This window comes from Cyprinodon tularosa, unplaced genomic scaffold (genome assembly GCF_016077235.1).
Source record: "Cyprinodon tularosa strain WSP-4 unplaced genomic scaffold, ASM1607723v1 ctg310, whole genome shotgun sequence".
Taxonomy (NCBI): domain Eukaryota; kingdom Metazoa; phylum Chordata; class Actinopteri; order Cyprinodontiformes; family Cyprinodontidae; genus Cyprinodon; species Cyprinodon tularosa.
The window spans coordinates 1232056-1256353 of record NW_024039020.1 but is presented as its reverse complement, the minus strand read 5'-3'; the positions used below and the strand labels follow the sequence as shown (position 1 = coordinate 1256353).

General features: G+C 37.3%; 1 protein-coding gene across 2 annotated transcripts in view; it reads left to right on the top strand.

Moving 5' to 3' along the window:
• The window catches only part of ppp2r3a (protein phosphatase 2, regulatory subunit B'', alpha), an 89436-nt gene extending 66036 nt beyond the window's left edge, over positions 1-23400 (top strand). Inside the window, exons 1-12 of one of the 2 annotated variants that reach the window (XM_038292349.1) lie at positions 9040-9716; positions 10838-11122; positions 12565-12668; positions 12767-12869; positions 12975-13049; positions 16974-17217; positions 17299-17347; positions 17432-17521; positions 17632-17807; positions 17899-18017; positions 18356-18462; positions 19048-23400. In XM_038292349.1, coding sequence (XP_038148277.1) covers positions 9576-9716; positions 10838-11122; positions 12565-12668; positions 12767-12869; positions 12975-13049; positions 16974-17217; positions 17299-17347; positions 17432-17521; positions 17632-17807; positions 17899-18017; positions 18356-18462; positions 19048-19144 — 1590 coding nt within the window. In that variant the 5' untranslated portion in view covers positions 9040-9575 and the 3' untranslated portion in view covers positions 19145-23400. Of the gene's footprint in view, positions 1-9039; positions 9717-10837; positions 11123-12564; positions 12669-12766; positions 12870-12974; positions 13050-16973; positions 17218-17298; positions 17348-17431; positions 17522-17631; positions 17808-17898; positions 18018-18355; positions 18463-19047 lie in introns of those variants that run through there. The other variant, XM_038292348.1, reaches the window with a different exon arrangement.
• The last annotated feature ends 898 nt before the right edge of the window (positions 23401-24298 follow it).

Here is a 24298-nt window from a genome sequence, read left to right as displayed (position 1 = left end):
TCTGTAAAACTGCTTGTTTTGGGTTTTAATTAACACATCTTCAATGTCATTCCATAAAAGATAAAAACAATCCACTGGAGTTGATTTTCAAGTTTGAAGACGTTTCACTTCCCATCCAGGAAGCTTTCTCAATTGATAAAAGACATTTTTAATAGAAAAACTGTCTTCAAACTTGGAAACCAAGTCCAGTGGATTTTTATTTTATTTATTTTTGTTTCTTTTTTGAATGTCATAAGATGGGTTTACAAGCCCCAAACAAGCAGTTTTACAGATATTTCAATGCAGTGGCAGTTCTTACTTGAATGGCACCTTGCAATGCACACACATAAAAGCCATAGCAAACTGGTCCTCTGCAATGTTTATTATTAATTATGCTCATGCCTAAAAAACACACACATACTGACACAGCCTTAATGCTGCCTTGGGCAATTGCCCATATGGCACATTTGAAATACTGCCACTGTTTTAGTGCAACAGATGCAAACCATTTCTGGGCTGCAAAACACAAACATATATATATATATATATATATATATATATATATATATATATATATATATATATATATATATATATATATATATATATATATATATATATATATATATATATATATATATATATATATATATATATATATATATATATATATATATATATATATATATATATATATATATATATATATCGAGAGACAGACAGCCGCAATTACAGGATATTCTGGGAAGGAAAAATAATTCACTCATGACCTGGAAGACACTTAAAGCCTGGAGATTGTTTAATAGATGCCATTGGATGTCTTGCTAATCTATTGCACAGCTATGCAAAACCCTTTCTTTATTACCAGACTGCATGGTAGTAGTTCTATCAGCTTTCAAGCAAAGTGCAAAGCATTATCAGTCTGAATCTTGGTGTTTTGTGATCCAAAGTATGCAACATTGTCTGTTAAACACAAAGAGTAAGTGTGTGGCAGAGGCCATGATGATTTTTGTTATTGGGAAAGGTCTTTCTTTATTAATGATGTGAAAGAGGACAGAAGCAGCCTGAGAAATAGTGAAGACTTCTTTGGAAATACTACCTCTGTAGAATGAGCCAAACTGAACAAAGGGGTCTTGGCAAGAGTTTGAGGTAGAAAAATGCTCTAGAACGTAACACAAAAATAAATACAGAATGCAACAGTTGAATTAAAATCAACCTTTATGCATTTTTGAGTCAGTGTTCTTGAATAATTTGGTAGGTGGGTTATTTTCCCCTCTCAGACTACTTAGATATGTTTTAGTCAGTTTCCCATTGTGAATAATCCTCATATTGTGGTACTGGTACCAGAATCCGTATCAGAAATCCTTTAAAGTTAACATCTTCTTCAGGTTGGTTGAAAGATGTTAAAGGAGAAATGCTACTTTTTCTCTTTTGTGATGTGAAGGAGAAAAAGTCTGTGACAGGCTTTTCTTTCGTTCTAAAATCATTCTTTGTAGTTAAGTCTTGTTAAGCTTCAGATTAAGGGGAGCTGAACTGTATGTGCAATTTTTAGGGGTAAGGGTTGCAGGTGATCTACAAAGATTTTCTCCTCAGACACTGTCATGTAAGCAGGGAGAAAAAAAACAAAAAAATGAACAAATTGGGCTTATGCTTTTTTCAAACCTAGCTCTTCATTTAATGACAAATGTTTTCCAGTTATACTGATGATCCTCTCCCACTACTTTTTGCATCTAACTAACAGTCCAGCGCTATTATTGAATGGGTGTGAGAGTAAACTCTGCCTGGTTCCTGAAGCAGAAATAAATATGAAATCAGTTGCTAACCCTACTCAGATAATTTTACACTCAGCAGATGGACGTTGTCATATTGTGTGTGTGTGTTTGGGGGAGGGTGCATGTATGGGGTTGGTGGTTGATCTAGAGGGTATGAGTTTTGGAAGCTGTCATGTTCACACTACTTAGCTTCTCTTTAAGACAGGAATAAACAGTTCCAGTTAAGTGAATCCATCAAGATATACAAGGATGCTCACATGGAACAATGTGCGTGGACTAATTAAGTCCTTGAGGAGGACATTTGTGCATATGCAGTTTGTATTTAACGGTTTAATAAAGCTGACAGTTATTGCTCGATAGCTGATTCCTCTGTGCTTCGGGGTTTTTTTTTATTTTTATCTTCCATGCAATTAAGGCTCATAACTCACCTGTTTCTTCAGTTCTGAGTATTGTTTAGTTCCAGTTGGTGAGCATTCAGGTCAAAAATTCAGCTTTCAGGTCAAAAACATGTGTTGTACTCCCTTTTTCCTCTGAAATCTTACATTAACCCTACTTATCCTTGCATCTTCCAGAAGCAGAAGAGAAAACCTAATGGTAACATTAAAATACCACGAAGGGTTTTATTAAGTCCCATTTACTCACCCAACAGTCATGTTTTGATGACTGAAAAATACTTTATAGTTTGTGGCAACAGGAACTTTCTAAAGATGCTACACGTACAGATTATTGATTATTATAGATTATTATAGGTTCTAAAGGATGTGTAACTCCAGGTCCCGAAGAGCTGGTCTGCAGCATGTTTTAGAAATGGCTGTCCTTCAGCACAGCTGAATGCAGTCTCACTATGTTCTAGAGAGGCCGTCAAATGAACCATTCATTTGATTCAGGAACCAGTTGAACATCTAAAATATGAAGAACATTGATTCCTGGGGCCTGGAGCTGGACTCCCTTGTGCTGCAGTCTGCTCTCACTAATATTGTTTTTGTTTTAAGGAGTTAGCTGAACTGTATAGCTGAAGACAGCTACTATGATCCATTTTATTCTAAAAAAAATTCCTGTAAAAGAAATGGATAAACTGTTACACACTTTGAGAAAAAGAAATTGCAATCTATGCACATTGAAAACTATTATTTTTGAATTCCTCAAACCAGTGGCATGTAGTGTGTTTTACTTATTTTTATAATTTTTTTTTTTTTTTTACAAAAATTGAACGTGTTCATCTTTTTGTGTTCCTACATAACTAAGCATATTCGTTATAGGGAAGCCTTTGGAAGTTTATTGAAGTAAGCAACATGCTTGTTAAGGTGGGATTATTGCAAAGTCTCTGACTCGATGAATATATCTGTGGCTGGGATTTATTAGAAAATGGATCTAACTGTATCTAAAATAATGTTCAGTTTTCTTCAGTTTGATGATTTGAATCTACGTGTTTCTAAATTAACTTGACCATTTTTTCTCGACAAGTGTATGGGGATAAAATTTGTTGAAATTTGGCACATTATCAACTCGTTGAATGGAATAAATCTGCCTATCTGTGCTTTTGTGTCAGATTCTTAGGCTTTCTTTTGTGATTCTAGCAACAGCTATGACAATGGGTAGAAGACCTGCTGAGCCAAAAACAACAAAAATATTTTGTTTTTAAGAGGTAATTAAACCCCACATAAACAGATAAACTGCATAAATTCTTCGTGTTACTGTTCAAATCTATCCTTTTTTCATGTAAACATGTTTTATTTCCTCCGCAGTTTGATTTTCCATTTATTTAAAATGTTACAACTAGGTAAATGTTTACACCACAGCGCTGCATTGTGATATGGCAGTATATTGGATTTAACTTGAAACCAGGAAGTGATGTAATCTCAGAGGAGAGCGCTGTCCAGTTTCCTGCTTGTGGACCCTCATATTCTCTATTGTTTGTTTACATACCTACTACAGCCACTAACCTTAACATGTTTCATTTGTTCTACGAATACAAATGAAACATGCAATAAAACGATCCCAGTCAGACGCCACCATGGTGGCACAATGATCGATGCCGTCTTTCAAATAAGCATTTCAATGTCTGCTGGTTTTATATGACGTACTTCGAGGATTTGGTTATATCAGATTCCACCACCACTTTTCCTTTACCTAAACAACCCCTCTGCTGATCCCCTCACTTAGCCATGTCCCTTAGTGTCTCCTGGCACAGCCCACTTTAGTGGAAGCTTTCTGAATTTCTCTTGCCATGGTTATACTTTTACACCTTGTTTAGTTACACTTTAAAGTGTGGTAAATAGGTAATAGTATAAAACATATTTAGTTATTTTTAAGGTTTTTTCAGCTTTTCCATTTCGTCTCCCTTTAGTTTGACTCACTACTTTGTTGTTAAAGGCAACAGTTTTAACTTGTATCATGTCGCCTAAGCATACACGGGGCTAAACACTAAATCTTAAAAGGATTGGACACCCACACCAATCTCACTGTCTTCACCGCTAAACTGGTCTCAGGCCCAGGCAGATCAGTGCTGAGAAGGCTGGGTTACAGCAGCTGTCAGTCAGACAGGAAAAGAGCACGCAGCTGCCTGGTGGCATCTGTTCAGGCTCCCTTTACTTACTCCCAGTTAAATGCACACACATCTCTTTATGCAGATTTATGAGTGCCTACAGTAGGTGCTTTGCTGCAGTTAATAAAGTAGGGCAGAAGAAGCGTTAAATGTGTGATTTTCGTGGTAAAAGTGAGATACAGGAATTTTGGAATACATTTCACCCCCTTATTGGAAACTGTTTACCACTGAAATATAGATATCAGAAAAAGGTGGAATTAAGACAATATGCTTATGCGTTGTGTATTGCTGTGTGTGGGATGGGTATGTGACCTTGGCTGGGGTATGGAGTGCAGTTGTTCCGAAGAATTCAAAAGTATGTAGAGGGAGCTACTCAAAACACAAGGTGACTTACTTGCTGTGCCTTGTGAAAGTATTCAGCTCCCTTGAACTTTTCCACCTTTTTGCAGATTTCAGGATTCAAACATGAAGATATTAAATTGTAATTATTTGTAAACAATAATTTGTAAACAAGTGGGACACAATCATAAAGTGGAACTAAATTTATTATATATTTTGAACTTTTTCACATATAAAAGGCTGAAAAATTGGGTGTGAAAAATAATTCAGCCCCTTGATTTAATATTTTTTAGCACCGCCGCAAGTCAATTGAGGTATGTCTATCAGTTTTGTACATTGAGAAACGGAAATTTTCTGCCCATTCTTCCTTGCAAAATCACTCGAGATAATCGATGTTGGATGGAGAGAGTTTGTGAGAGAGTTTGTTTTTTCAACAGATTGTCAATTGAATTCAGGTCTGGACCTGCCTTGGCCATTCCAACACCTGGATATGTTTATTTGGGAACACTTCCATTGTAGATTTTGCTTTATGTTTTGGATCATTGTCTCATTGAATGATAAATCTCCATCCCAGTCTCAGGTCTTTTTTAGATTCCAACAGATTCTCTTCCAGAACGGTTCTTTATTTGGCTTCATCCATCTTCCCATCTATTTTAACCATCTTCCCTGTTGCATTTCATCCAGAGTGATCATGGGCCTCTTGGCTCAATCTCTGATCAGTCTTCTCCTTGTTTGAGCTGAAAGTTTAGAGGGATGGCCTCAGTGGTCTTCACAGTGGTCTTATAATCTTTCCATTTCAATATAACTTTGGGAAATCTTTTTGTATCTTTTTTAGCTTTAAACTTCTCTGCAACAGTATCTCAGACCTGCCTGGTCTTTTCCTTGTTCTTCATGATGCTATCTGCGCTTTAAACAGACCTCTGAGACTATCACAGAGCAGGTGCATTTATGCAGAGACTTGATTACACTCAGGTGGATTCTATTTATCCATCAATCCATTTTTCATCATACTTATCTAGAAGGGGGTTGCGAGGGGTACTGGTGCCCATCTAAGGCTGTCTACAGGCGAGAGGCGGGGTACACCCTGGACAGGTCACCAGTCCATTGCAGGATTCTATTTGTCATCATCACTCATTAAGCCCAACATTGGATAATTCAGATATCCTCGATGAAACTTTCAGTGCAGCAAACTCCAAATATCTTTACAAGGCACTGTGACTTTCAAAGACCAACAGACTCTCTCAAATCCTCTCCGGCCCTGTGAGAATAAAACATTTAACTTTAGTGCTAAAATACAGAAGATTATATAACTCTTGAGAAAATTATTTAGTGAGGATAAAATTTATATTTTTAACCAGTTTTTCTTTCCAACAGCACTTTTATAACTAAATATAACACTAGAGGGTGCTAGATTTCCTTCTTGTTTTGGCCTAAAAGAGAGCCACACAATAATCTGTGATTAGTCTTTTTAATTTCTTAAATATAATATTCAAATAAGATGCTGTTCATGTATTTGATTGATGTCACTTATAAACAGTTTATTACATGGTACTGAATTTTATCCATTCATATTCTGAAATAGTCCTAATAATAATAAGAAAAATATTTATACCCCAAATGCAAGGACCCATGTCTATTAGCCTGAACTCTCTGAAGAACATAAAAAGCAGGGGGGTGGGACCACCAACAAAGATTTGACCAGCAACAAAGTGATGCCCTCACAGACATAAACATACTGAAATAACCAAACTCTACAGGAACTTTAATCTGTGCTTTAATTGACCATTTCCATCACAAAATACTGCATATGGGTTTTCTCTAAAGCAAGGTATTTATCTTTAGAATGGTGGGAATCTATGTTGCTGTGGTTCTGGTTTTCTTCCAAATTTCCTCAGAACCTTTCTAGAGTAGATCTTTTTATTAGAATTGAAATAAAAGTTAATATGAACAAATGAATAAATAAATCTTCACAGAAGTGGTTCGCCAAACAGAAGGAAAAAATACTCGTATGTTGTCTCTAAATATCAATAGTACCGGTCACCAATTTCAATAATTACCACATCATTCCTTTGGATCCCTTGCATTCATTGGGCGGGCTCCTCTTCCTGCCATTCCGCCACCAGTCAAAATGCAGGATTTCATCTGTTCAGCAGTTGCACTAATCTCAACAACCGGATGGGGACTTTGATTGTAAACGTGTTAAAAATTGATACCGGTATGTTAGATTTTTGTTGTGTGGTGTTATAATAGTACATTGTAAATATATAACTGTAATAATGCCCTGGCCAACAGCTGCCCACTGATGGCCTTTCTTTCCAAATTAAAAAAAATGATACATATTAGGTTCTGAACCAACTCCACTTTCAGGGGATTCTGATCTCTCCTTCAGAACAATATAAAACTAGCTAAAAACAATGGCTGTGTCCGAATGACACTCCAACCCCTTTATGGAGCACTATATAAAGGTTACACCATTTTATCTGAGTGTGCATGTCTAATGGATTAAAAGTTGTGGACTCAAAAGTTCCTACAATGCACCTTAAAAAGTAGTTGAATCCATGGTCTCTATACGTGCAGATATATCCCAGAATGCTTTTCAAGAGATCTCCTCGCAAGGCATCATGGGCTTTGTTTTGGGGGCGAGAGAGAACAACGATGCAGTAGAGAGTTGGAACCCAACAGGGAGTGAATAGTAATGATCCTCTATCCAAACTGTCAGTTAAAGGTATAGTGGAGGATGTTCTTTTTTCAGGTGGATCGCCAAAATCAGTGGTTCCTTCTAATTGTCAATCATTCTGGTGATATGTTTACGTAAGGCCGTCCTACATGCTTGTCCCCATTTTCACTTACAATGTAAGTCTGACATTGTGGAAAAAATACAAATGTTCTTTTAGTAAGTAAGCTTGTATGAGTGAAGCAAATAGCAACTTGAGCATGCAGGAGGAGAAACTGGCTCGTGCATTCTCTCACACACGTTTAATAGGTGTTCCCTCTCTGGATGGGAGTTGTGGGGTTGTGCACGGTCTTTTTTTATATTCATGAAAACCCTCCATTACACCTTTAAATGAGTTCACTACATAATACCCGCTCCATACAGTGATTGAGGATTTAGGGGTTAGAGTGAATTTTTTTAGTTTTTTGTTTTCTCACACTGCATATGTGGAAATACTAATATATTTAATTGATCATTATTATGTAGCAGAGGTAAAAAGAGCTAAGCAGTTTCCTCTGAAGCATTTTTTGAGACCTTACTAATGCCAATTTCTGCCACACACAAGGAGAAGGTTTCTTTCCCTTAAAAGATACCTTCAACGCTGATAATATAACCAGCACTCATTGATGCGCCACCCAAAGATCTCAGGGGAGTGAAGGGTTCAGAGAACAGTCTTCCTTTGATCATGTCCCTGCAGTTGCAACTCTAACCCCGTCTTTCCTCTCAAGACCTTCAGCAGTATCTTCAACTGCCTACACTCCCATGGTGTTTCTTTCCAGGTTACCTTTCAGAATCTCCTACTACCGTCCCACAGATTATTATTATTATTTTTTTGTTTGTTTTAGTTGTAGGACTTTAAAGTTGAACTCTCCATCAACTAAACAGATTTTTGATAGAGCAGGTAGTCGCCTAAGGCTATTTTCCCTAAATATTTTATAAGGCTCTCATATGATCCTGTGTGAATTTAACTCAATAAAGACGTTAGAGTGCAGAAGAGTTTCATAATAAATCATAAATGGCAAATTCCTGCAAGTTATCTTAAGGGATAGAAGTAACAAAACCAATTTACAGTACAAATTATTCCAGGCCATTACAGAGGGTATTAAAACTAGCTGCTATCACAACTTATACATTCGTCATCATATTTTCATCAAATATAACAAGCTTTTTTTCTTATTTTGGAACTTTGGAAAGATCTATCAATTATGTTATCAATAATCTTAAGTATACTTAAGAGGCCTGTTAACTACAATTTTTTTTTTAGATAAATTGAAACTGTAATGCTGAACATTACATTTTATTCGTTTTTTTATTAAATAGAATTAATCATCACATAATTATCAATGTTTTTCACCTTAAGTTCTAGTTGAGTGCAGATTATGTAATTTGAGTTGCTTTGCCACTTATTTTTCACTTCATCTCAAATTACATTGATATGAAAATATTGTAGCTTACTAGTCCAGGCTGCTCATATGAAGGTTTAGGACAGGCTTCCTGTTTGACGAAGAATTATTTCAAACACTTTAAGTTGTAACTTCCTACTGGCTAATATTAGTCCCAAGCAGGAACTGAGGAAGACACGGTTCATGCAAAACATTAGACACTGATATGCTACATGATTGCAGACCCTTCCTACCCACCACCCTAATGCTTGGGACAGACAGTTCCCTGCATGTGTGTGCTAACGTGTGTGTGTGTGTTATTACCAGAGCCTGACATGGCTCATGTTTCTCACCGCAGTTTGTCAGAACCCCAGCTTGGAGCTACAGGCTCCAGCCAGGCTACTTCAAATGCAAGCATCTAAAGCTGACATGGGGACAGCTTTGAGGTTTCTACACAGGACAGATGCTGTAGTTTGGGATTGCAGCTGGAGATAAAGGAGCCTACTACCATGCTGCTGTGCTCCGTTCTTCTCCGTGGCACAGGACGCCAGAGGAATGCCTCCTTACTCAGATTCGTTGATGGAATACCGCTCTACAGAATGCAGCTTTTAAATTCCGTCTGAAGAAGTGGAGTACATAGGACATAGATTTTAAAAGTGCAAGTTGTTGCCAAAGGACATTTTGCTGGATTGCGTGGCTTTTGGGATGTTGTCAGATTTGGGAGCTCTTCTTTAAACTCCTTCAATACACTTAAACGATTGTTTGATCCCTTGGAAAGCCACTTTATCTTTAGCCGTGTCATTGGCCAAATATATCGTAGGGGGTTGTGAGTGTCGGCCTCCACCATGATGATCAAGGAGGTCAAGGAGGACTCGTTACGGCGGGATCCTGACCTCAGAGGGGAGCTGGCTTTTCTGGCCAGGGGGTGTGACTTTGTCTTGCCCTCACGGTTCAAGAAGAGACTCAAGTCTTTCCAGCAGCAACAGGTCAGTCGGTTCAGCATTCAGAGGTGAAAGAAGAATGCATTCAATCATGTATTCGTCATGTAAAGCACTTGCAATGATGTTGCATTGAAAACACAGATACAGTAGTCGCGTCCTGTTGCTCTTAGACACACAGAGTTTCATGCCACGTATGGCAAACTATTTTGAGACAGGTACTGGTGGTATATTTATAGTTCAGTGGATTGCAGGAATAGAGTGATAGAATGAACGCTTTGAAGGGAAACACAGCCACAGCTGTCCTGCTCAATACAGATAGCATGGAGGCCCACGAGAGGACTCCACTAAGGTCTGCCTGGAGATTCAATTTGCAACAGTCAGTAATGTTCTGTGCAATCTGGAACCTTTTATTCCACTCAGGACTGGTTCAACATCTTTTCTCACAATTTACTTTTTATTCATCACATCACACTTTATGTGATATTGAACTCACATAAGGGCTCCAATGTTGGTGCGGCTTTAGGCTAATTTTTACACTGATAATTAATTTTCATCCATTTAAATAATAGGGAAAAAATCTGATTAGATTTTTCAGTATTTATTGGGCCTGGCACTAATAAGAGTCGAAATTAATGGAAAGATATGGTGATGTCAGTCTGACTAACTGGTTTATACAGGTTGGATTTTTCAACTGAACGATCCCATTATTATAACAGCTAGCTTTCTTTTTTATTACTTTATTAGGGTTTTAGAGATTATGATAAGGAAGCTTCCACACTGCGATATGTTGTCTTCCATGGTCTTGCACCACTCTGAATTTTCCCTGCCAACACCTCGGTTAATAATGTTATGCAGTCTGTTGACTGACATAGTGACTAACTGATTGCAAAACAAGTTTGTTAAATATTCATCACTCACTGGGAATTTCCATGTGCGTAAAATATATTTATTATGTTCCCAGAAATGTGGTTATTGTGTGTTGTCTCACATCCATGTATGCTTTTAGTTAAGGGGCTAAATTTGTAGCTTTGTGTGGTGTTGTTTTTTTTTTCTTTCAAAGAGTATATCTTTTACTGTGAAAGTACAAATTATAAACACCATATGTACGGTAATATGATTTGATCAGTTTGGTAATATGCCTCCATACTGTACCTTGATCTCCTCAGCTCCAGCCCAGACCAGAAAAGAAGCCAGGAACACCTCCTCCTGCACCCCCCACCATCGCAGCCTCTCCACCCCCGGCACCGCGCTCGCCAAGCCCTCCTCCTGCCCCCGTTATCGTCGCACACCCCCCTCCTGCCGTTAACATTCCCAGGTTCTACTACCCCCGTGGGCTCCCTGCCCTTGGCCAGGCTGCCAACCACGATGCGACCATTGCTGCCATAGAGACGGCCTTCGCAGAGTTCGAGGAGGAGAAGGCTAACATTTATGAAATGGGGAGGATTGCAAAGGTCAGCATTTACTTTAAATTTGTTATTTTTTACTGACATTTATACTGTTTTGTAGAAATCAACTGATATTTGATCAAATAGAGTAGACCAACACACAGTGACAAACACAAATGTGAAAAGTGGGGGGGGTCCATTTGATTTTGCTCCCCTTAATCCGATGCCACCAAATAAAGTGCAGTTTAACAAATTGGCCTCACCTATATAAATAGATTCTACCTATGTGAAATTTAATAAAGGAAGCAGTATGATGGAGGTCAAAGAAAAAGATCAGTGACAAAGCTGTGGAGAAGCTAAAGCAGGTGGAATAGCCATCTTCCACCAGGACGAGATGGGAAAAAGCCAGAACCAAAATGGCATGGTTGATATCAAGCCATCTTAAAAGTATAGTGAAGGATTTTTCTCAAATTTTTGAAAAAAACCTTCCTTCTCCACTTTGCAAAAAAAATAAAATGCATTTGCACAACCCTGTACCTGCTCCAGAGTGGGAACTTGCGAGAGCATGCACAAGACCATTTCTCCTCGTGCACTCTCTGTTTAAAAGTTGCTTTTTGCATCGCTCATACAAGCTTAGTTTCCAAAAGATTTTTCCACAATGTCAGACTCAACACCGGTAAGTGAAAATGGGGCTGAGCACCTAAGACGGCCTTATGTAAACATATCATCAGAGTGATTGGCAATTAGGAGGACCACTTATTTTGACCAACCACCCAGAAAAGGAACATTCTCCACTGTACCTTTAATGTGTTAGAATGGACCAATAAAGGTCCAGACCTATATCAGATAAAAATAAAAATAAAAAAATAAAAATCTGACAAGTTGCTCATCCTTATATGAGTAAATTTTAGCTATTTTCAGGCTCTAGGTCAGCGGTCAACAATTTTACAATCCAGCAAATTTTGTTCCCTGTTCTGCGAAATACAATTTATTTAAACAGGGTTTGTTTTCATAGAACAACTCAACAACAATAACAAGTTTTCAAGTACCATCTCTAAAATGTTGTTTTGTTAATGATAAATTATAGAATCATAATGTTATCAACATAATTATGACCTAGAATAATACCAATTAGAATATTATAAGTAAATTTGAACAAATCTGCATCTTGTTTGTAACCTAATAACAAAACAAAGTGAATGAAAAATATTTACGCAATCTTATTGTTATTCTATTGTAGAAATTCTATGCAGAATTTCAGTCTAAAATAGAAAATTGCTTTCTTAAATACGCTCTTTCTTGATTCTTTTAGACATTATTGTAATAATAGATATATTTATGCTTGTTGGATGTAGAATGTTTAATGATAAGAAAATCACGCATGGCTTTTCTTCTACTTAGGAATTGTGCACATCTTTAGCAATATGTTTATTATTTGCATTAATTTTTAGCCATGTTGCATGTTTTCTCAGTTAAGCACTTGTGGGTTTGTCTGTGTCTCTGTTCAGGTGTGTGGGTGTCCACTTTACTGGAAAGCTCCCATGTTCTATGCTGCTGGTGGTGAGAGGAAAGGCTGTGTTTCAGTTCATTCATTTGTTGCAACATGGAGGAAGTAAGAATACAATTTTTTTTTTTATTGTTTTAAAATTATTTTAACTTAAGTCAGATTATGAAATCTAATCTCCATATTTCCCCTCCTCTCTTCTGCAGGTTGTTGCACAGTTTTCATGATGATTCATCCAGGTTTATTTACCTGTTAGCTAAACCCGGGCTTAACTCTTTGGAACAGGAAGACTTCATTCCTCTACTCCAGGTTGGTGTTGTCTCTACTCTTGGTTCAGACACAAATCTGTGCTGCTGTGTTTGTTTTAATGCACAGATTGTCTTTATTTTTTAACTGTTTCTCCTTGTCTCATAGGACATTGTGGACACACATCCAGGGCTCACGTTTTTGAAGGATGCACCTGAATTCCATTCACGCTACATTACAACGGTACATGGCGAAATTAATGGAAAAAGTTATTATTTAGATGGTATATTGTCTTAATTGGGTGATTTATTGTAAACCATTTTGTTTATGTTGTAGTTCTATTTTGAATTTATATTGATATTTACAACCAGGTACATTAATATTACACAATAAGATGAGAAAGAATTTCCATTAACTTTAATCAAAAGTTCCTACTCAGTCTGAAAACGTTTTTAAGCACTAGAATTTAATGGTTTTGGGTCTTAATAGTTAGAAAAAAGAAAATGAGCGCATTGAAAAAAAATGCTGTGACTTTCCTAGTGAGCGTATCCATATCTATGTTGTTACTTCCTACACGGTGCTAGTATTTCGTCTGTGTTCTTCTTTTTTACCTCTTTTGTTCCTTATGCCCTTACGTCTATCCTTGTACTTGTCCTCCCTTTCTTAATGTCGGTCGCATGGTCAAAATTAGGGCTGAAACAATTAGTTGGATTAATCGTGATTAATCTATCGTTTAAATATTCGGCAACTAATTCACTTATTGATTAATCATTAAATTGAGTGTAGAGACTCTAAAATGTGTCTTTAGCTGAAAGAGCAACCCACTTAGAGCAGTAATTGTGCCAAGAATGTAAAAAATATATAAAAAAATTTGCATTTAAGATAAAAAAAAATAATTTTTTTGTATGCACTATCCAGAACTCCACAAGTTGAAAAGTTTAAGTTTCACATGGTTAAATTTTGCAAAACTGTCTTCTTTAAAGAACCTTTGCCTATCCGATTATTAATCAATTAATCAGAAAATAATTGACAGGTTAATCAATTTACAAAATAATCATTAGTTGCAGCCCTACTTGAACTATCTTCCAAAGATTTGTGGTGCATTTAGGTATTTTCTGCTTTGAAATCAGCATAAAGGACAGCTATATCCTGTCTGAGTTGTCATGTAAACACTTGTTCAAACCCATTAAGATGTTTGTTTCTCCTGAACAAATAACATCACAGGGTAGAAATTAGCATAAGTATGAGGACAGGAAACAGCGGATCAGTATTTGTCCCACTGATCTTTGTTTGTTTTGCCGGTGGGTTTTTGGTTCTCAGATTAAATTTTACTAATCCTAATTGACATATTTAATAATTATTTGTACTTTCTTCAATAAACAACATAATACATATTCTTTAAACAGGGTTGATTTTTTTTTTCTTCAAAATGTTTTATAAGTTTTTTCTACTCAAAAGAAAAACCATTTAATTTTAAGTCTTTACCAAGTGCACCAACAGTGTGGTTACACAGGCACAGCTTTAAGTATTCCTTTAGAGAATCCACTCATGTATTCTAATTCTTAGAACACAACATTGGTCCTGATAATTCTATCACTGGCTGATTTAAAGATATTGCTCTTAATTATGACATTAGGATATCAATGTGTCTTTATTTAATCCATTGAATAACGTTCTTAATACCATAGAGCCTTTATTTTATTGGCAGCAAAGCCGTTTCCGTTAATACCAAGTGTGTAACATTAGATGCAGTGGATTCATCAATGTGGATTGGAGCAGCTGCGACCCGTGCCACTGAAGTCGAGGTTTCGCTGCACCGAAGTGCAGAGATTCTCGAGTGCGTCAGTGCATCGTGACATCACGGAAACAAAGCTACCTACATTTCCATTTGCAGCCGAGGTCCCGGTCTGCCAAAAGTCCATTTTAAGACCCTTTCAGCAGATTGTAGGTCAGCTAACACACCCCTGTCTGAGACATTAGCAGCTATTGGAGGTCGATTTACCAGTAAATGCATGCTAACCTTTAATTTGTTTAACTAAGTGTGGCCCTGATACGCCTGGTTTTCATTGTGAACTAATCTTCACTCCTTGGAGTGAAAATTGTAATGATCTTGGTTCTGTTGTTTTTCTTTAAGCTTTCTGTTTCAAGTTTAGCCAGGTTTTTCATCGGTCTATTGCAGAGTTGGGCGAAGGCGGCTTGGCGGTTCCACTCCAACTCCTCGAATAGCTCAGATAAAACTGGGGGTGATAGAAGTGAGGAGTTAGAGAGGAATACTGGCTTCAACTGGTCAGCCGCACTCACCCTCTTCCAAGGCGGACTGAGAGCGGCAATGGAGTCCAGAGCATTCCTGAGAATAATGGAAATTCTCCTGGGGGCGTCCGGGCCGTGTTCTGCTGGGTCCATTCTTGGCTGGTTCCTTCAGTCACGATTTGGTTAAAAGGTTTAGATTGGACCCAAACGCAGAAGCTGGGAGGCAGAGGTGAATTCTTGGAGGGTTTATTGCAAGATAAGGCAACAAAAACAGGTATCCAAAAATCCAACTTAAAAAATGGTAAACAAAAACAGGAATCCAAAAATCCAACTTAAAAAATGTTTAACAAAAACAGGAATCCAAAAATCCAACATAAAAATCAAACACTAACCAGAACCATGGAGACATCAGGGAAAAACCAACAAGGAGCCAGGGTGAGGAAAGGTAAAGACGAGGAACCAGCCAAGAGGGACTGCAGAGGGAGTGTATTTATGGCTGACTGAACAAAGGTAGAGGTAATGAGCTGATAGGGAACAGGTGTGATTAGAGCTGACGAGGAAGCCAAGGGAAAAGAACACAAGGAGGCAGCAGGGGACAGACAGAAAAACCTAAGCAACTTAAATGAATCCAGACACACCAAAAAAGCTAGAAATCAATGAAAAACCTGGCTAAACTTGAAACAGAAAGCTTAAAGAAAAACAACAGAACCAAGATCATTACAGAAAACCATATTTTCAGTAACCTGACAATTTGCTGTCCTGGTCACGATTTATGTGGATCTGTCAATTTATTACTGTCATAATCATTTTCTCTGTGAAGGTTATTGCTACACATCAGAGTACAAAGCAGCCCTTAAAGTTAAGGACTGTTTTAAAGGGTTATAGGTTTTTTTTTGTCTTAAATGAGATTCTTTTAAAAGAGGATCTGTACTTAATATCCTTGCACCACAGGCCATTCCAGTTTCCAATTTTATATAAAAATAAAGTGATATGCAAAGCTAATATATGATCATGATTTAAGCCGACATTTCTTTTCTTTTAGTACAAAATGGCATGGGCATAAATTGCAACGCCAATTTTGAGACTGGAGTTGTGATGTGTTGAACTGTAAAGTGCCTTGAGATGATTTGTGTTGTGAATTGGCTCTATATAAATAAACTGAATTGAATTGATGATATTGAATTTTGAAATGACTGAAATGCATTGGGGGTCTCGATGGCCCTTTGACTAAGAACCTTTAAACAGAATCTATAGAAAGAAAATGATTAAATACCTTTAAGGTTGCTTTCATACAACAGATGGTAACTTATCATGCCAGTATACACCTTATCAGTTACTTTAATAGGTATGCCTTGTTAGTGCTGGATTAGACCACCTGTTGCCATCAGAACTAGCCTAATTCTCGAGGGCTCAGATTTGTTCTGGAATATTTGGCTGTAATAATGTCTTATTTTAGCTTCTGACACCCTGTGTCATTTTCAGATCTGCCACTCATATTTACTCTTTCTGGACCATCCTGCATTTATGTGAGAGCTGATTGTGTGTGAAAATCCCTATAGATTTGAAGTTTCTGGATAATTTTCTTTACCTCTGAAATAAAAGCATGGTGCATTCAAAGTCAATCACTCTTGTTCCCTGTTCTGATGATCCATTTGAACTTAAACAAGTCATCTTGAATGTACAAATACATATGGGTAAATGTTTTCACAGACTGCGATGTGATTGGTGGTACACTATTTATGTTAAGCAATAAACATTAAAAAAAAAATCCTAAGGCATCTAAAGATAAATGAGCTGCATTAAGTTTGGTAATAGAGAAATGGAAATCTTTTTTTTTTAACAAAATCTTTAAAAAATATTTCTATTTTTTCTTGTCATAGCTCCCAGTGAATGTATGTATCTTTCTTTTTTAAACAGGTGATCCAGCGGATATTTTATGTGGTGAACCGCTCCTGGACGGGCCGCATCACTATGACTGAGCTGCGCAGGAGTAACTTTCTGCAGACCCTAGCCCTCCTGGAAGAAGAGGACGACATCAACCAGATCACAGACTACTTCTCCTACGAACACTTCTATGTCATCTACTGCAAGTTCTGGGAGCTGGACACTGACCATGACCTCTACATTGATCCCAAGGACCTGGCAAGATACAACGACCACAGTAAGAGCAACTTTAACTAAGATACAGCATTTCCGTATGATGGTCCAATTCAGTTTGTTCACCCCCCCCCCCATCATTCAGCATCTTCAAACAGAATCATCGACAGGTTGTTTTCCGGTGCTGTTACCAGGTAAGTGAAATCACAGAGAGAAGTTGATTACTGCAACATAAAAGAGGTGCTGGGTGCAAACGGCTGAGTCGGTTTTGTCTCCAGGGGCAACGCTGTGCAGATAGAAGGCAGGATGAGCTATGCGGAGTTTGTCTGGTTCCTCTTGTCTGAGGAAGACAAGAAAAATCCAACCAGGTATTGCTGGACATATATCTGTCTCACCATCGTTTTATTGTTTTCAGCCAATTTTTAAACGTCAGTATCAGCAACCTGCTTAACATTTTATCTCCCATTGGTCTCTGTAGTATAGAGTACTGGTTTCGCTGCATGGATGTTGATGGTGATGGTGTCCTGTCTATGTTCGAGTTGGAATACTTTTATGAAGAGCAGTGTGAGAGGATGGAGAGAATGGGCATCGAACCCCTGCCATTCCAGGATTTGCTCTGCCAGATGCTTGACTTGGTCAAGCCTGAGAATCCAGGTTAAATATGTTTTCATCATTTTAAATTCCCATGCTAACTCAGTGCTTTTGCACACCTGCAAGAATTAACACATAAAAACCTTTCTTTTAGGTAAGATAACCCTAAGTGATCTGAAGCGCTGCAGGATGGCTCACATATTCTTCGACACCTTCTTTAATCTGGAAAAGTACCTGGACCACGAGCAAAGAGATCCATTTGCAGTGCAAAAGGTGCCAATCTACATTTCTTGTTTGCAATGAAAACAAATTAGTTCTAGGTGCAAGGGGAAAAGGTTTTAAGATCTGTATGATGAATACAATATTAAGAAAATCTTGAAAAATAAAATCCCTTAGATCTACATTTAATGGGATGTTTTTTACATTCCCCTCTGTAAAGAATAGCTAGCATTTTTTTTCATTGATCATACAAACCCTTTGATTTTTAGTGTTTTAAATCTTCGACCTATGTAATCTACTCATTGATTTTGCATGAACCTATTAAGTTATTTTGTTGTATTTATTTTGTAGCTGTACAAAAAAATAAATAAATACAAATCTGTGTGTTCCAGGACTTTGACAGTGAAGGTCCAGAGCCGTCTGACTGGGATAAATATGCTGCAGAAGAGTATGAGATATTGGTTGCAGAGGAGACTGCAAACGAACAGCTCCATGATGGGTACACACTGGAACATTTTCACCCTACCTTTTAAAACTATATATGCCCTTTAAACCCTGTCACATTTAGTCACATTACACTCAACAAATGTGTGCATTTAACACAAAGTGGTGCATACAGTGGCAGCCATTCCAAATGAACCTTCCCAGTCAAACTTCCAGCCACTAGAGTGATCCCCTCTTTGTCCTGGGCATGCCTATTTTTTTTACACTGACTCCACCCTGTCACTAAATTAAAAGGAGATAATGCTTCTCTTTAGATCTTAATGTCCACAAATCATGACAGAAAGAATATTTTAGGATAAAGATTGATGTTTAAAAAGGAATTGTAGAGGACCAGCCAAGGACCCATGAAGGAAATTGGGGAAATGTTGAATGGCTACTACTGCAACCATTAAAGGGAGAAATCAATACATGGCTTAGTTGTAAGAAACCCACAAGAAGTACAGATGGGCACATAGAAATCTGTGAGAGAAGGTGTTATGGTCAGATGAAAAGCAAAAACAACCCTGAACCATCTATACAGTAAAACATGGGGAATACTTTTATTATTTTTATTGTATGACTGTTGTTTTTTTTTTCACAGGACATTTGATGAGGACTATGAATCTGAAGAGCTTCAAATACCAGGAGAGATTGGAAATAAAATGGAGAAACTGGTCATATCCGACTTGTCGGAATAAATCTCCTAACATTGAATTGCTAGATGTTCAGTGTGAGGATGACACATAGGATCCACACGACAAAGGACTTCCTGGCATGCATATTGAAGAAGGTGTGGCTGCAGAGACCCCCCCTAAGGATGGGGTTTATAAGTGTGTTGTGTTTTCACATTTCTGTTTTATTGTGTAAGAGATGCAGTTATGCATTTACACACAAAGACTTTACAATATTGCTGCTCTTTGAGCATTTGAGAAGAAGAAAGATAGAGATAGTGGAGAAAAAGCTGTTGAGAATATGGGGAAAAAACTTCTTAACTTTAAAATTTTTATCTTTCTCTTGTGAATTCTCAACTGACAATCATGCCAAAAGACAATCTTTTCTTCTTTTTTAATTAAGTTTTTAACATTGCTGTGCCAAAGGTAGACTGACACAGAGTTCTTTGAATTTATAAATACCACTGCCACTGGGGATTGGCAGTCCTCCCTGTGCTTTCCTGTGACGTACCCGCAGACCCAGCCCTCAGGAACATGCTGCGCATACACTTATACGCTTGTCACTGCATTTCGGGTAAAGGAAGTTGTTAACACCAAGGTCTCCTCAGGGAGAGGTCATGTAACAGTTCGTGGCATTTACATCAGCACCTCCTCTCTGTGGCCAGAATGGGATACTGCATGCTTGTCTCTGTGACTGCATGTTGCAGGATCGCTTGCTTATGCTTCCTTTGTGGAAGTCCAGTCTTCTCACTGCCTGAGCTGCACATCGGTGCCATCCTTCCCCCCAGAGTCCCTCCTCCATTTAAAGTCATAGACTGTAGCGTTTAAGCCCTGCATCTTATTTGACGCTGAGGAAAGACGCACATTAAAGGAAGCATGCTACCAGTCATATCAAACTCTCTGGTAGGGTTGTCTGAACATTTCCACATGTAACCTCTGTGATATTGCAAACAGGTGTGTTTTAGTTTAGGATCTGCGTCCCTCCTGCTGCTCCTGTTTGGCATTTTTTTCTTTAATTTAACACTTTTTTTTATCTCTTAATGAGATAGATCTACCAGCAAAACCAACTGTCTCCTGTCGTCATAGAGAGGTACAGTTCTTTATTATTAGTCTATGTGAAAATGGGGTGAAGTGTAAAAAGATTTTTTTATTTCATCCACCACGTTGAGCCATGTTCAACATGTTTGTAAAACATATTTTGTCCAGATGTTATCATTCACATGTAGAGGTAAATGTAACTGAACTTCATGATGTCTCACACAAACATTCACACATATTAGAACCTACTGAAAGAGGCCTCATGCTTATTTTGCATCTGAAATTATTAAGTTATTTCATGCTAAACATGCTGTCCTTTTTATTTAATTTTGGCCTCGACCTTTCTGCAGTGAAAGTCTACACTATTTCGTTAGTTACACATGATGTATGCAGTCGATCACATTTTTTTCTGACACCTTGTCCAAGCCATCCAAAAAAAAAAAAAGCCACAGATATCTACTGAACTGTCGCCCACCAAACCTGTAGGGGGAGCTTTACATATAGCCCCTGGTTATGGAGTAAGGACAAGAATGCTAGCTAGAAAGAGCTTATAGATGGGGCTTCATAGGCTTTTAATTTCAGCTCTGCAGGAGTTTAGCCTAGTCTCCTTATTGGTTCAGCTTTTAATACAGCAAATAATTGTCCAAATGTGTGAATTGGGGAAATTTTTTATCCTTCGTGCCAGCTGCTAGCATGTTCTTGTGCTAAATAATAATTTGCCCCTTATTCTTTCATTTCCAACTTTGACTTCCCCCTCTGGAAGATAGGAAAAATCCAGAGAAAAGCTGCACCTTCTTATAAGCCGCATGGTTAAAAGCATGGGAAAAAGTAGTGGCCTGAAGATATGGTAGTTGAAACCTGAAGCTAACAGTCTCTGACAGAAAACGGGACAAACCTGGATTTAGAAATTCATAAGAAAAAATTAATCCTAAAAAACTACTTTACTATTTTTTTTTTATTTTTTTTTTTACTTTTTTCTATATTATTCTCATGGAAAATGGAGGTTAGAGGGAGTACAACACCAATCATGTTCCTGAGTGAAACAAATAATAACAATAACACAACCAGTCAAAGTAGTTGACAGATATAGGAATAAAGCAGTAAAAAAATGTATAATGCAATAAATTATGGCAACTAATTCAGTTCAGTTCACTCATTCATATACTGTAGGGCCAAATCACAACAAATGTCTTCTGAAAACACTTTATAAGAAGGAGAAAACACACAAAAAAATGTATAATTTTAATTCAGTCACACAGACAAATTGATGTTTCTTTAGCTTAATCCTATTAATAAAGCCACGCAGTTAATTTCATTTTCTCATGGTAAAGGTCTTCCATGCGGGAGCCAGTTAGATTTAAGTTGTGATCTAACATCAGTTATTGATTGTAATCTGAAGCAAGCATGTGGTGAGAGTGGGAATAAGCAACTCCCTTAATCTCAGAATCTCCTGTGGAACACAGGACAATGTGAGCATCCAATATCCACAACCAACTGGGATGTGAGGAGACAGAGCAGGCACCTATAGAACAAAGAAGCACCGTCCCACATTGCCTTATTAATAAAACAGAGTGCATGTGCATAGTTAATGGAAACAGTGGTTCTTTTTGTGGCTTCAACTAGAAAAGCAACACGTCCAAACAGATGAACCATGAACCACAAATACTTTCCTAACAGGCAGTGACTTAGATCAAAAACACACTTTCTATTCTCCACACGTTGTACACTATATTTTTTGCCATACCACCTCCTGTTTTCATTTGAGAACTAAACAAATGTCGACTTCTTAGAAATATCCCTTCCAAAGTACCATGACATCAGAATTAAGCTGCATGAAGTAGTTTCTTATGATGTGTCTGAAATTGGATTTGTTCTGAAGTAGGATCATGTCTTTTCTGTCAGATCTCTCAGGACTATCCTGTCTAGCTTTTTTATGAACTGACAGCTTTTGTAAGAAATAAAACAGAAAAAAGACAAAGAGGTGTCAAAGACTTGTTAGATGACTAAATCAATAACATTATTGTTTTGGTCTAGTAGTAGTAGTGGGGCAAGCTAAGCCTTCTCCATTCAAGACATAACAAATTAGCCCAATCTAACAATCATATAGATTCATCTTTTGACTCCCCTACTTATAACACTTCTCAGTAGGTTTAATGTCAGTTAATGTTGCAGATTACACTTTTAAGAGTGAAATAGTGTACTTCTTTTGATCTTAATTAGTTGCAATAATTAGTACAAAAACAACTTTGAAAATTTTAAGAAGACATCTGTCCACTTTGCTCTTGGCGCCTCTTGAACCAGGTGTTACCTTTTGCATGTCAGGATAACTAATTTTTCAACAGCATAACAGTAATATTAATGTTTTAAGATTTTTAATTATTCTTTGAAATTACATTATTTACGATGCTAGGCTCACAGGGACAGGCTACCCATGCTATCAGTGTGTGTTACCTTAAAATCACATGCAGACGAAGGTGTTTGTTCAGTATTGATATTAAAGAACGGATCTGGTGTTATTTAGACTATCTGCTTATCGTACATACCTCCTCGTGTACACAGTTTGTATTCAAAGGGATAAAGACCTGCAAAGATTTATAGTATATTGCTTAATTTCTCCAATTATGCTTTAACCATTTGTAAATCTGACTTCTGTATTAAATTGTACTTTAACAATTGTTATGATATAAGCCATTTAAGCTATAATAAGCCTGATTGTTTTATGATGTGTCATGATTTCTATTGTGCCACTGTGTGGCTTGGGTTGGGGGGGTAAATTATGCTAGATGTGTGTTTGTTAGTGTGTTAGATTTGTGGATTTTTATCACTAGAAGTAGATAAAATCCTCGTTTTTCCCACTCTGACATCCACATAAACACGAACCTTTAAAGCTTTCTAACACAGAGACACATGCTCACTCTCTGAATGTAAAAAAAAAAAAGTTATTCTTAACTTTTCTGTTCTATGCAATGTGTTCTGGTGCTCAAATGTGATGCATCATTAAATGAAAGAAGCCATGCAGGATTTTAGCATATAACTCTGCAAAGAGAGATGCAGGAAGGACTTTTATAGTGATATTTTTCCTCTCATACGGAGCAAACATGGAGGATGTTCATCGTTGCAAGCTGTGTTGGCATGTTTTTTGTTCCCTCTTGCTTTCTTATTTGCTGACTTTCTTTCCCTTTTCTTATGCCTCCTCTATTTGAAGTTCAAGGTTAATACATTTTCAATAAAGCTCTGCCATTATTCTTCCTTGTAAAATGTTTGTTTTGTTCCCACTCATCCCCATTTCTAACTAGAATAAATAAAAGTTAGACTTGTAGTAAATCCAAAGACGATTCAAATTAAGGAAAGACTTCAGGTCAAACAAAACACTGGTGACTTTTTAATTGCTTATATAACGGTGAAATTGAAGTATTATAACTAGTACTTTTGTACCATTGCCCTCGTATATACAGTACCACTGTTTTTCCCAGGTGCTGACATCTTGCCTTCCTTAGCAACTTAATTAATGTGCTGTCACTTATATCACGAGATTATTCATAACTGTGACATATACACTGCACCAGACCCCCAAAATACTAAAATGGAAGGAAATCAAGGCAATAGTTATAAACATGGCAGAATTACAAGCATACAGAAAAATAATCTGCATATATGCAAAGGAAAACATTTTAAAAACTCCCAAACCACTGAAAAATGCAAGTGTTCGAAAACAAGCAGCTGCATTAAGTCTGTATAGGATGATTGACTGCAGCTTGCAGTATGATTGGAAAGGTGTCTTTACACTCTCCTTAGTACAGTTCGTGCACCACTATTCTGGGCTTTCTACTCAGTTAATAATGACCACGCTTGACGATTGCTTATAGGTAGTGGGGTGTCAGGGGGTTATTATGTAGCATACAGCACATTCCACATGAAAAATGTTTTATACTTATGTTTGACTTTATATTGAAGCGGTCTCACAAGATGAAGTAGTCTAGAATAGGGTTGTCACGATACTAAACTTTTCAACTCGATACCGATACTAAGGAAAATATTCGATACTCGATACCATTTTCGATACCACAAGGATAAAAATAAAGACTCCAAAATTCAACAGAAATATTTTCATTAATAAATAAAATACAATAAATAAACACAATA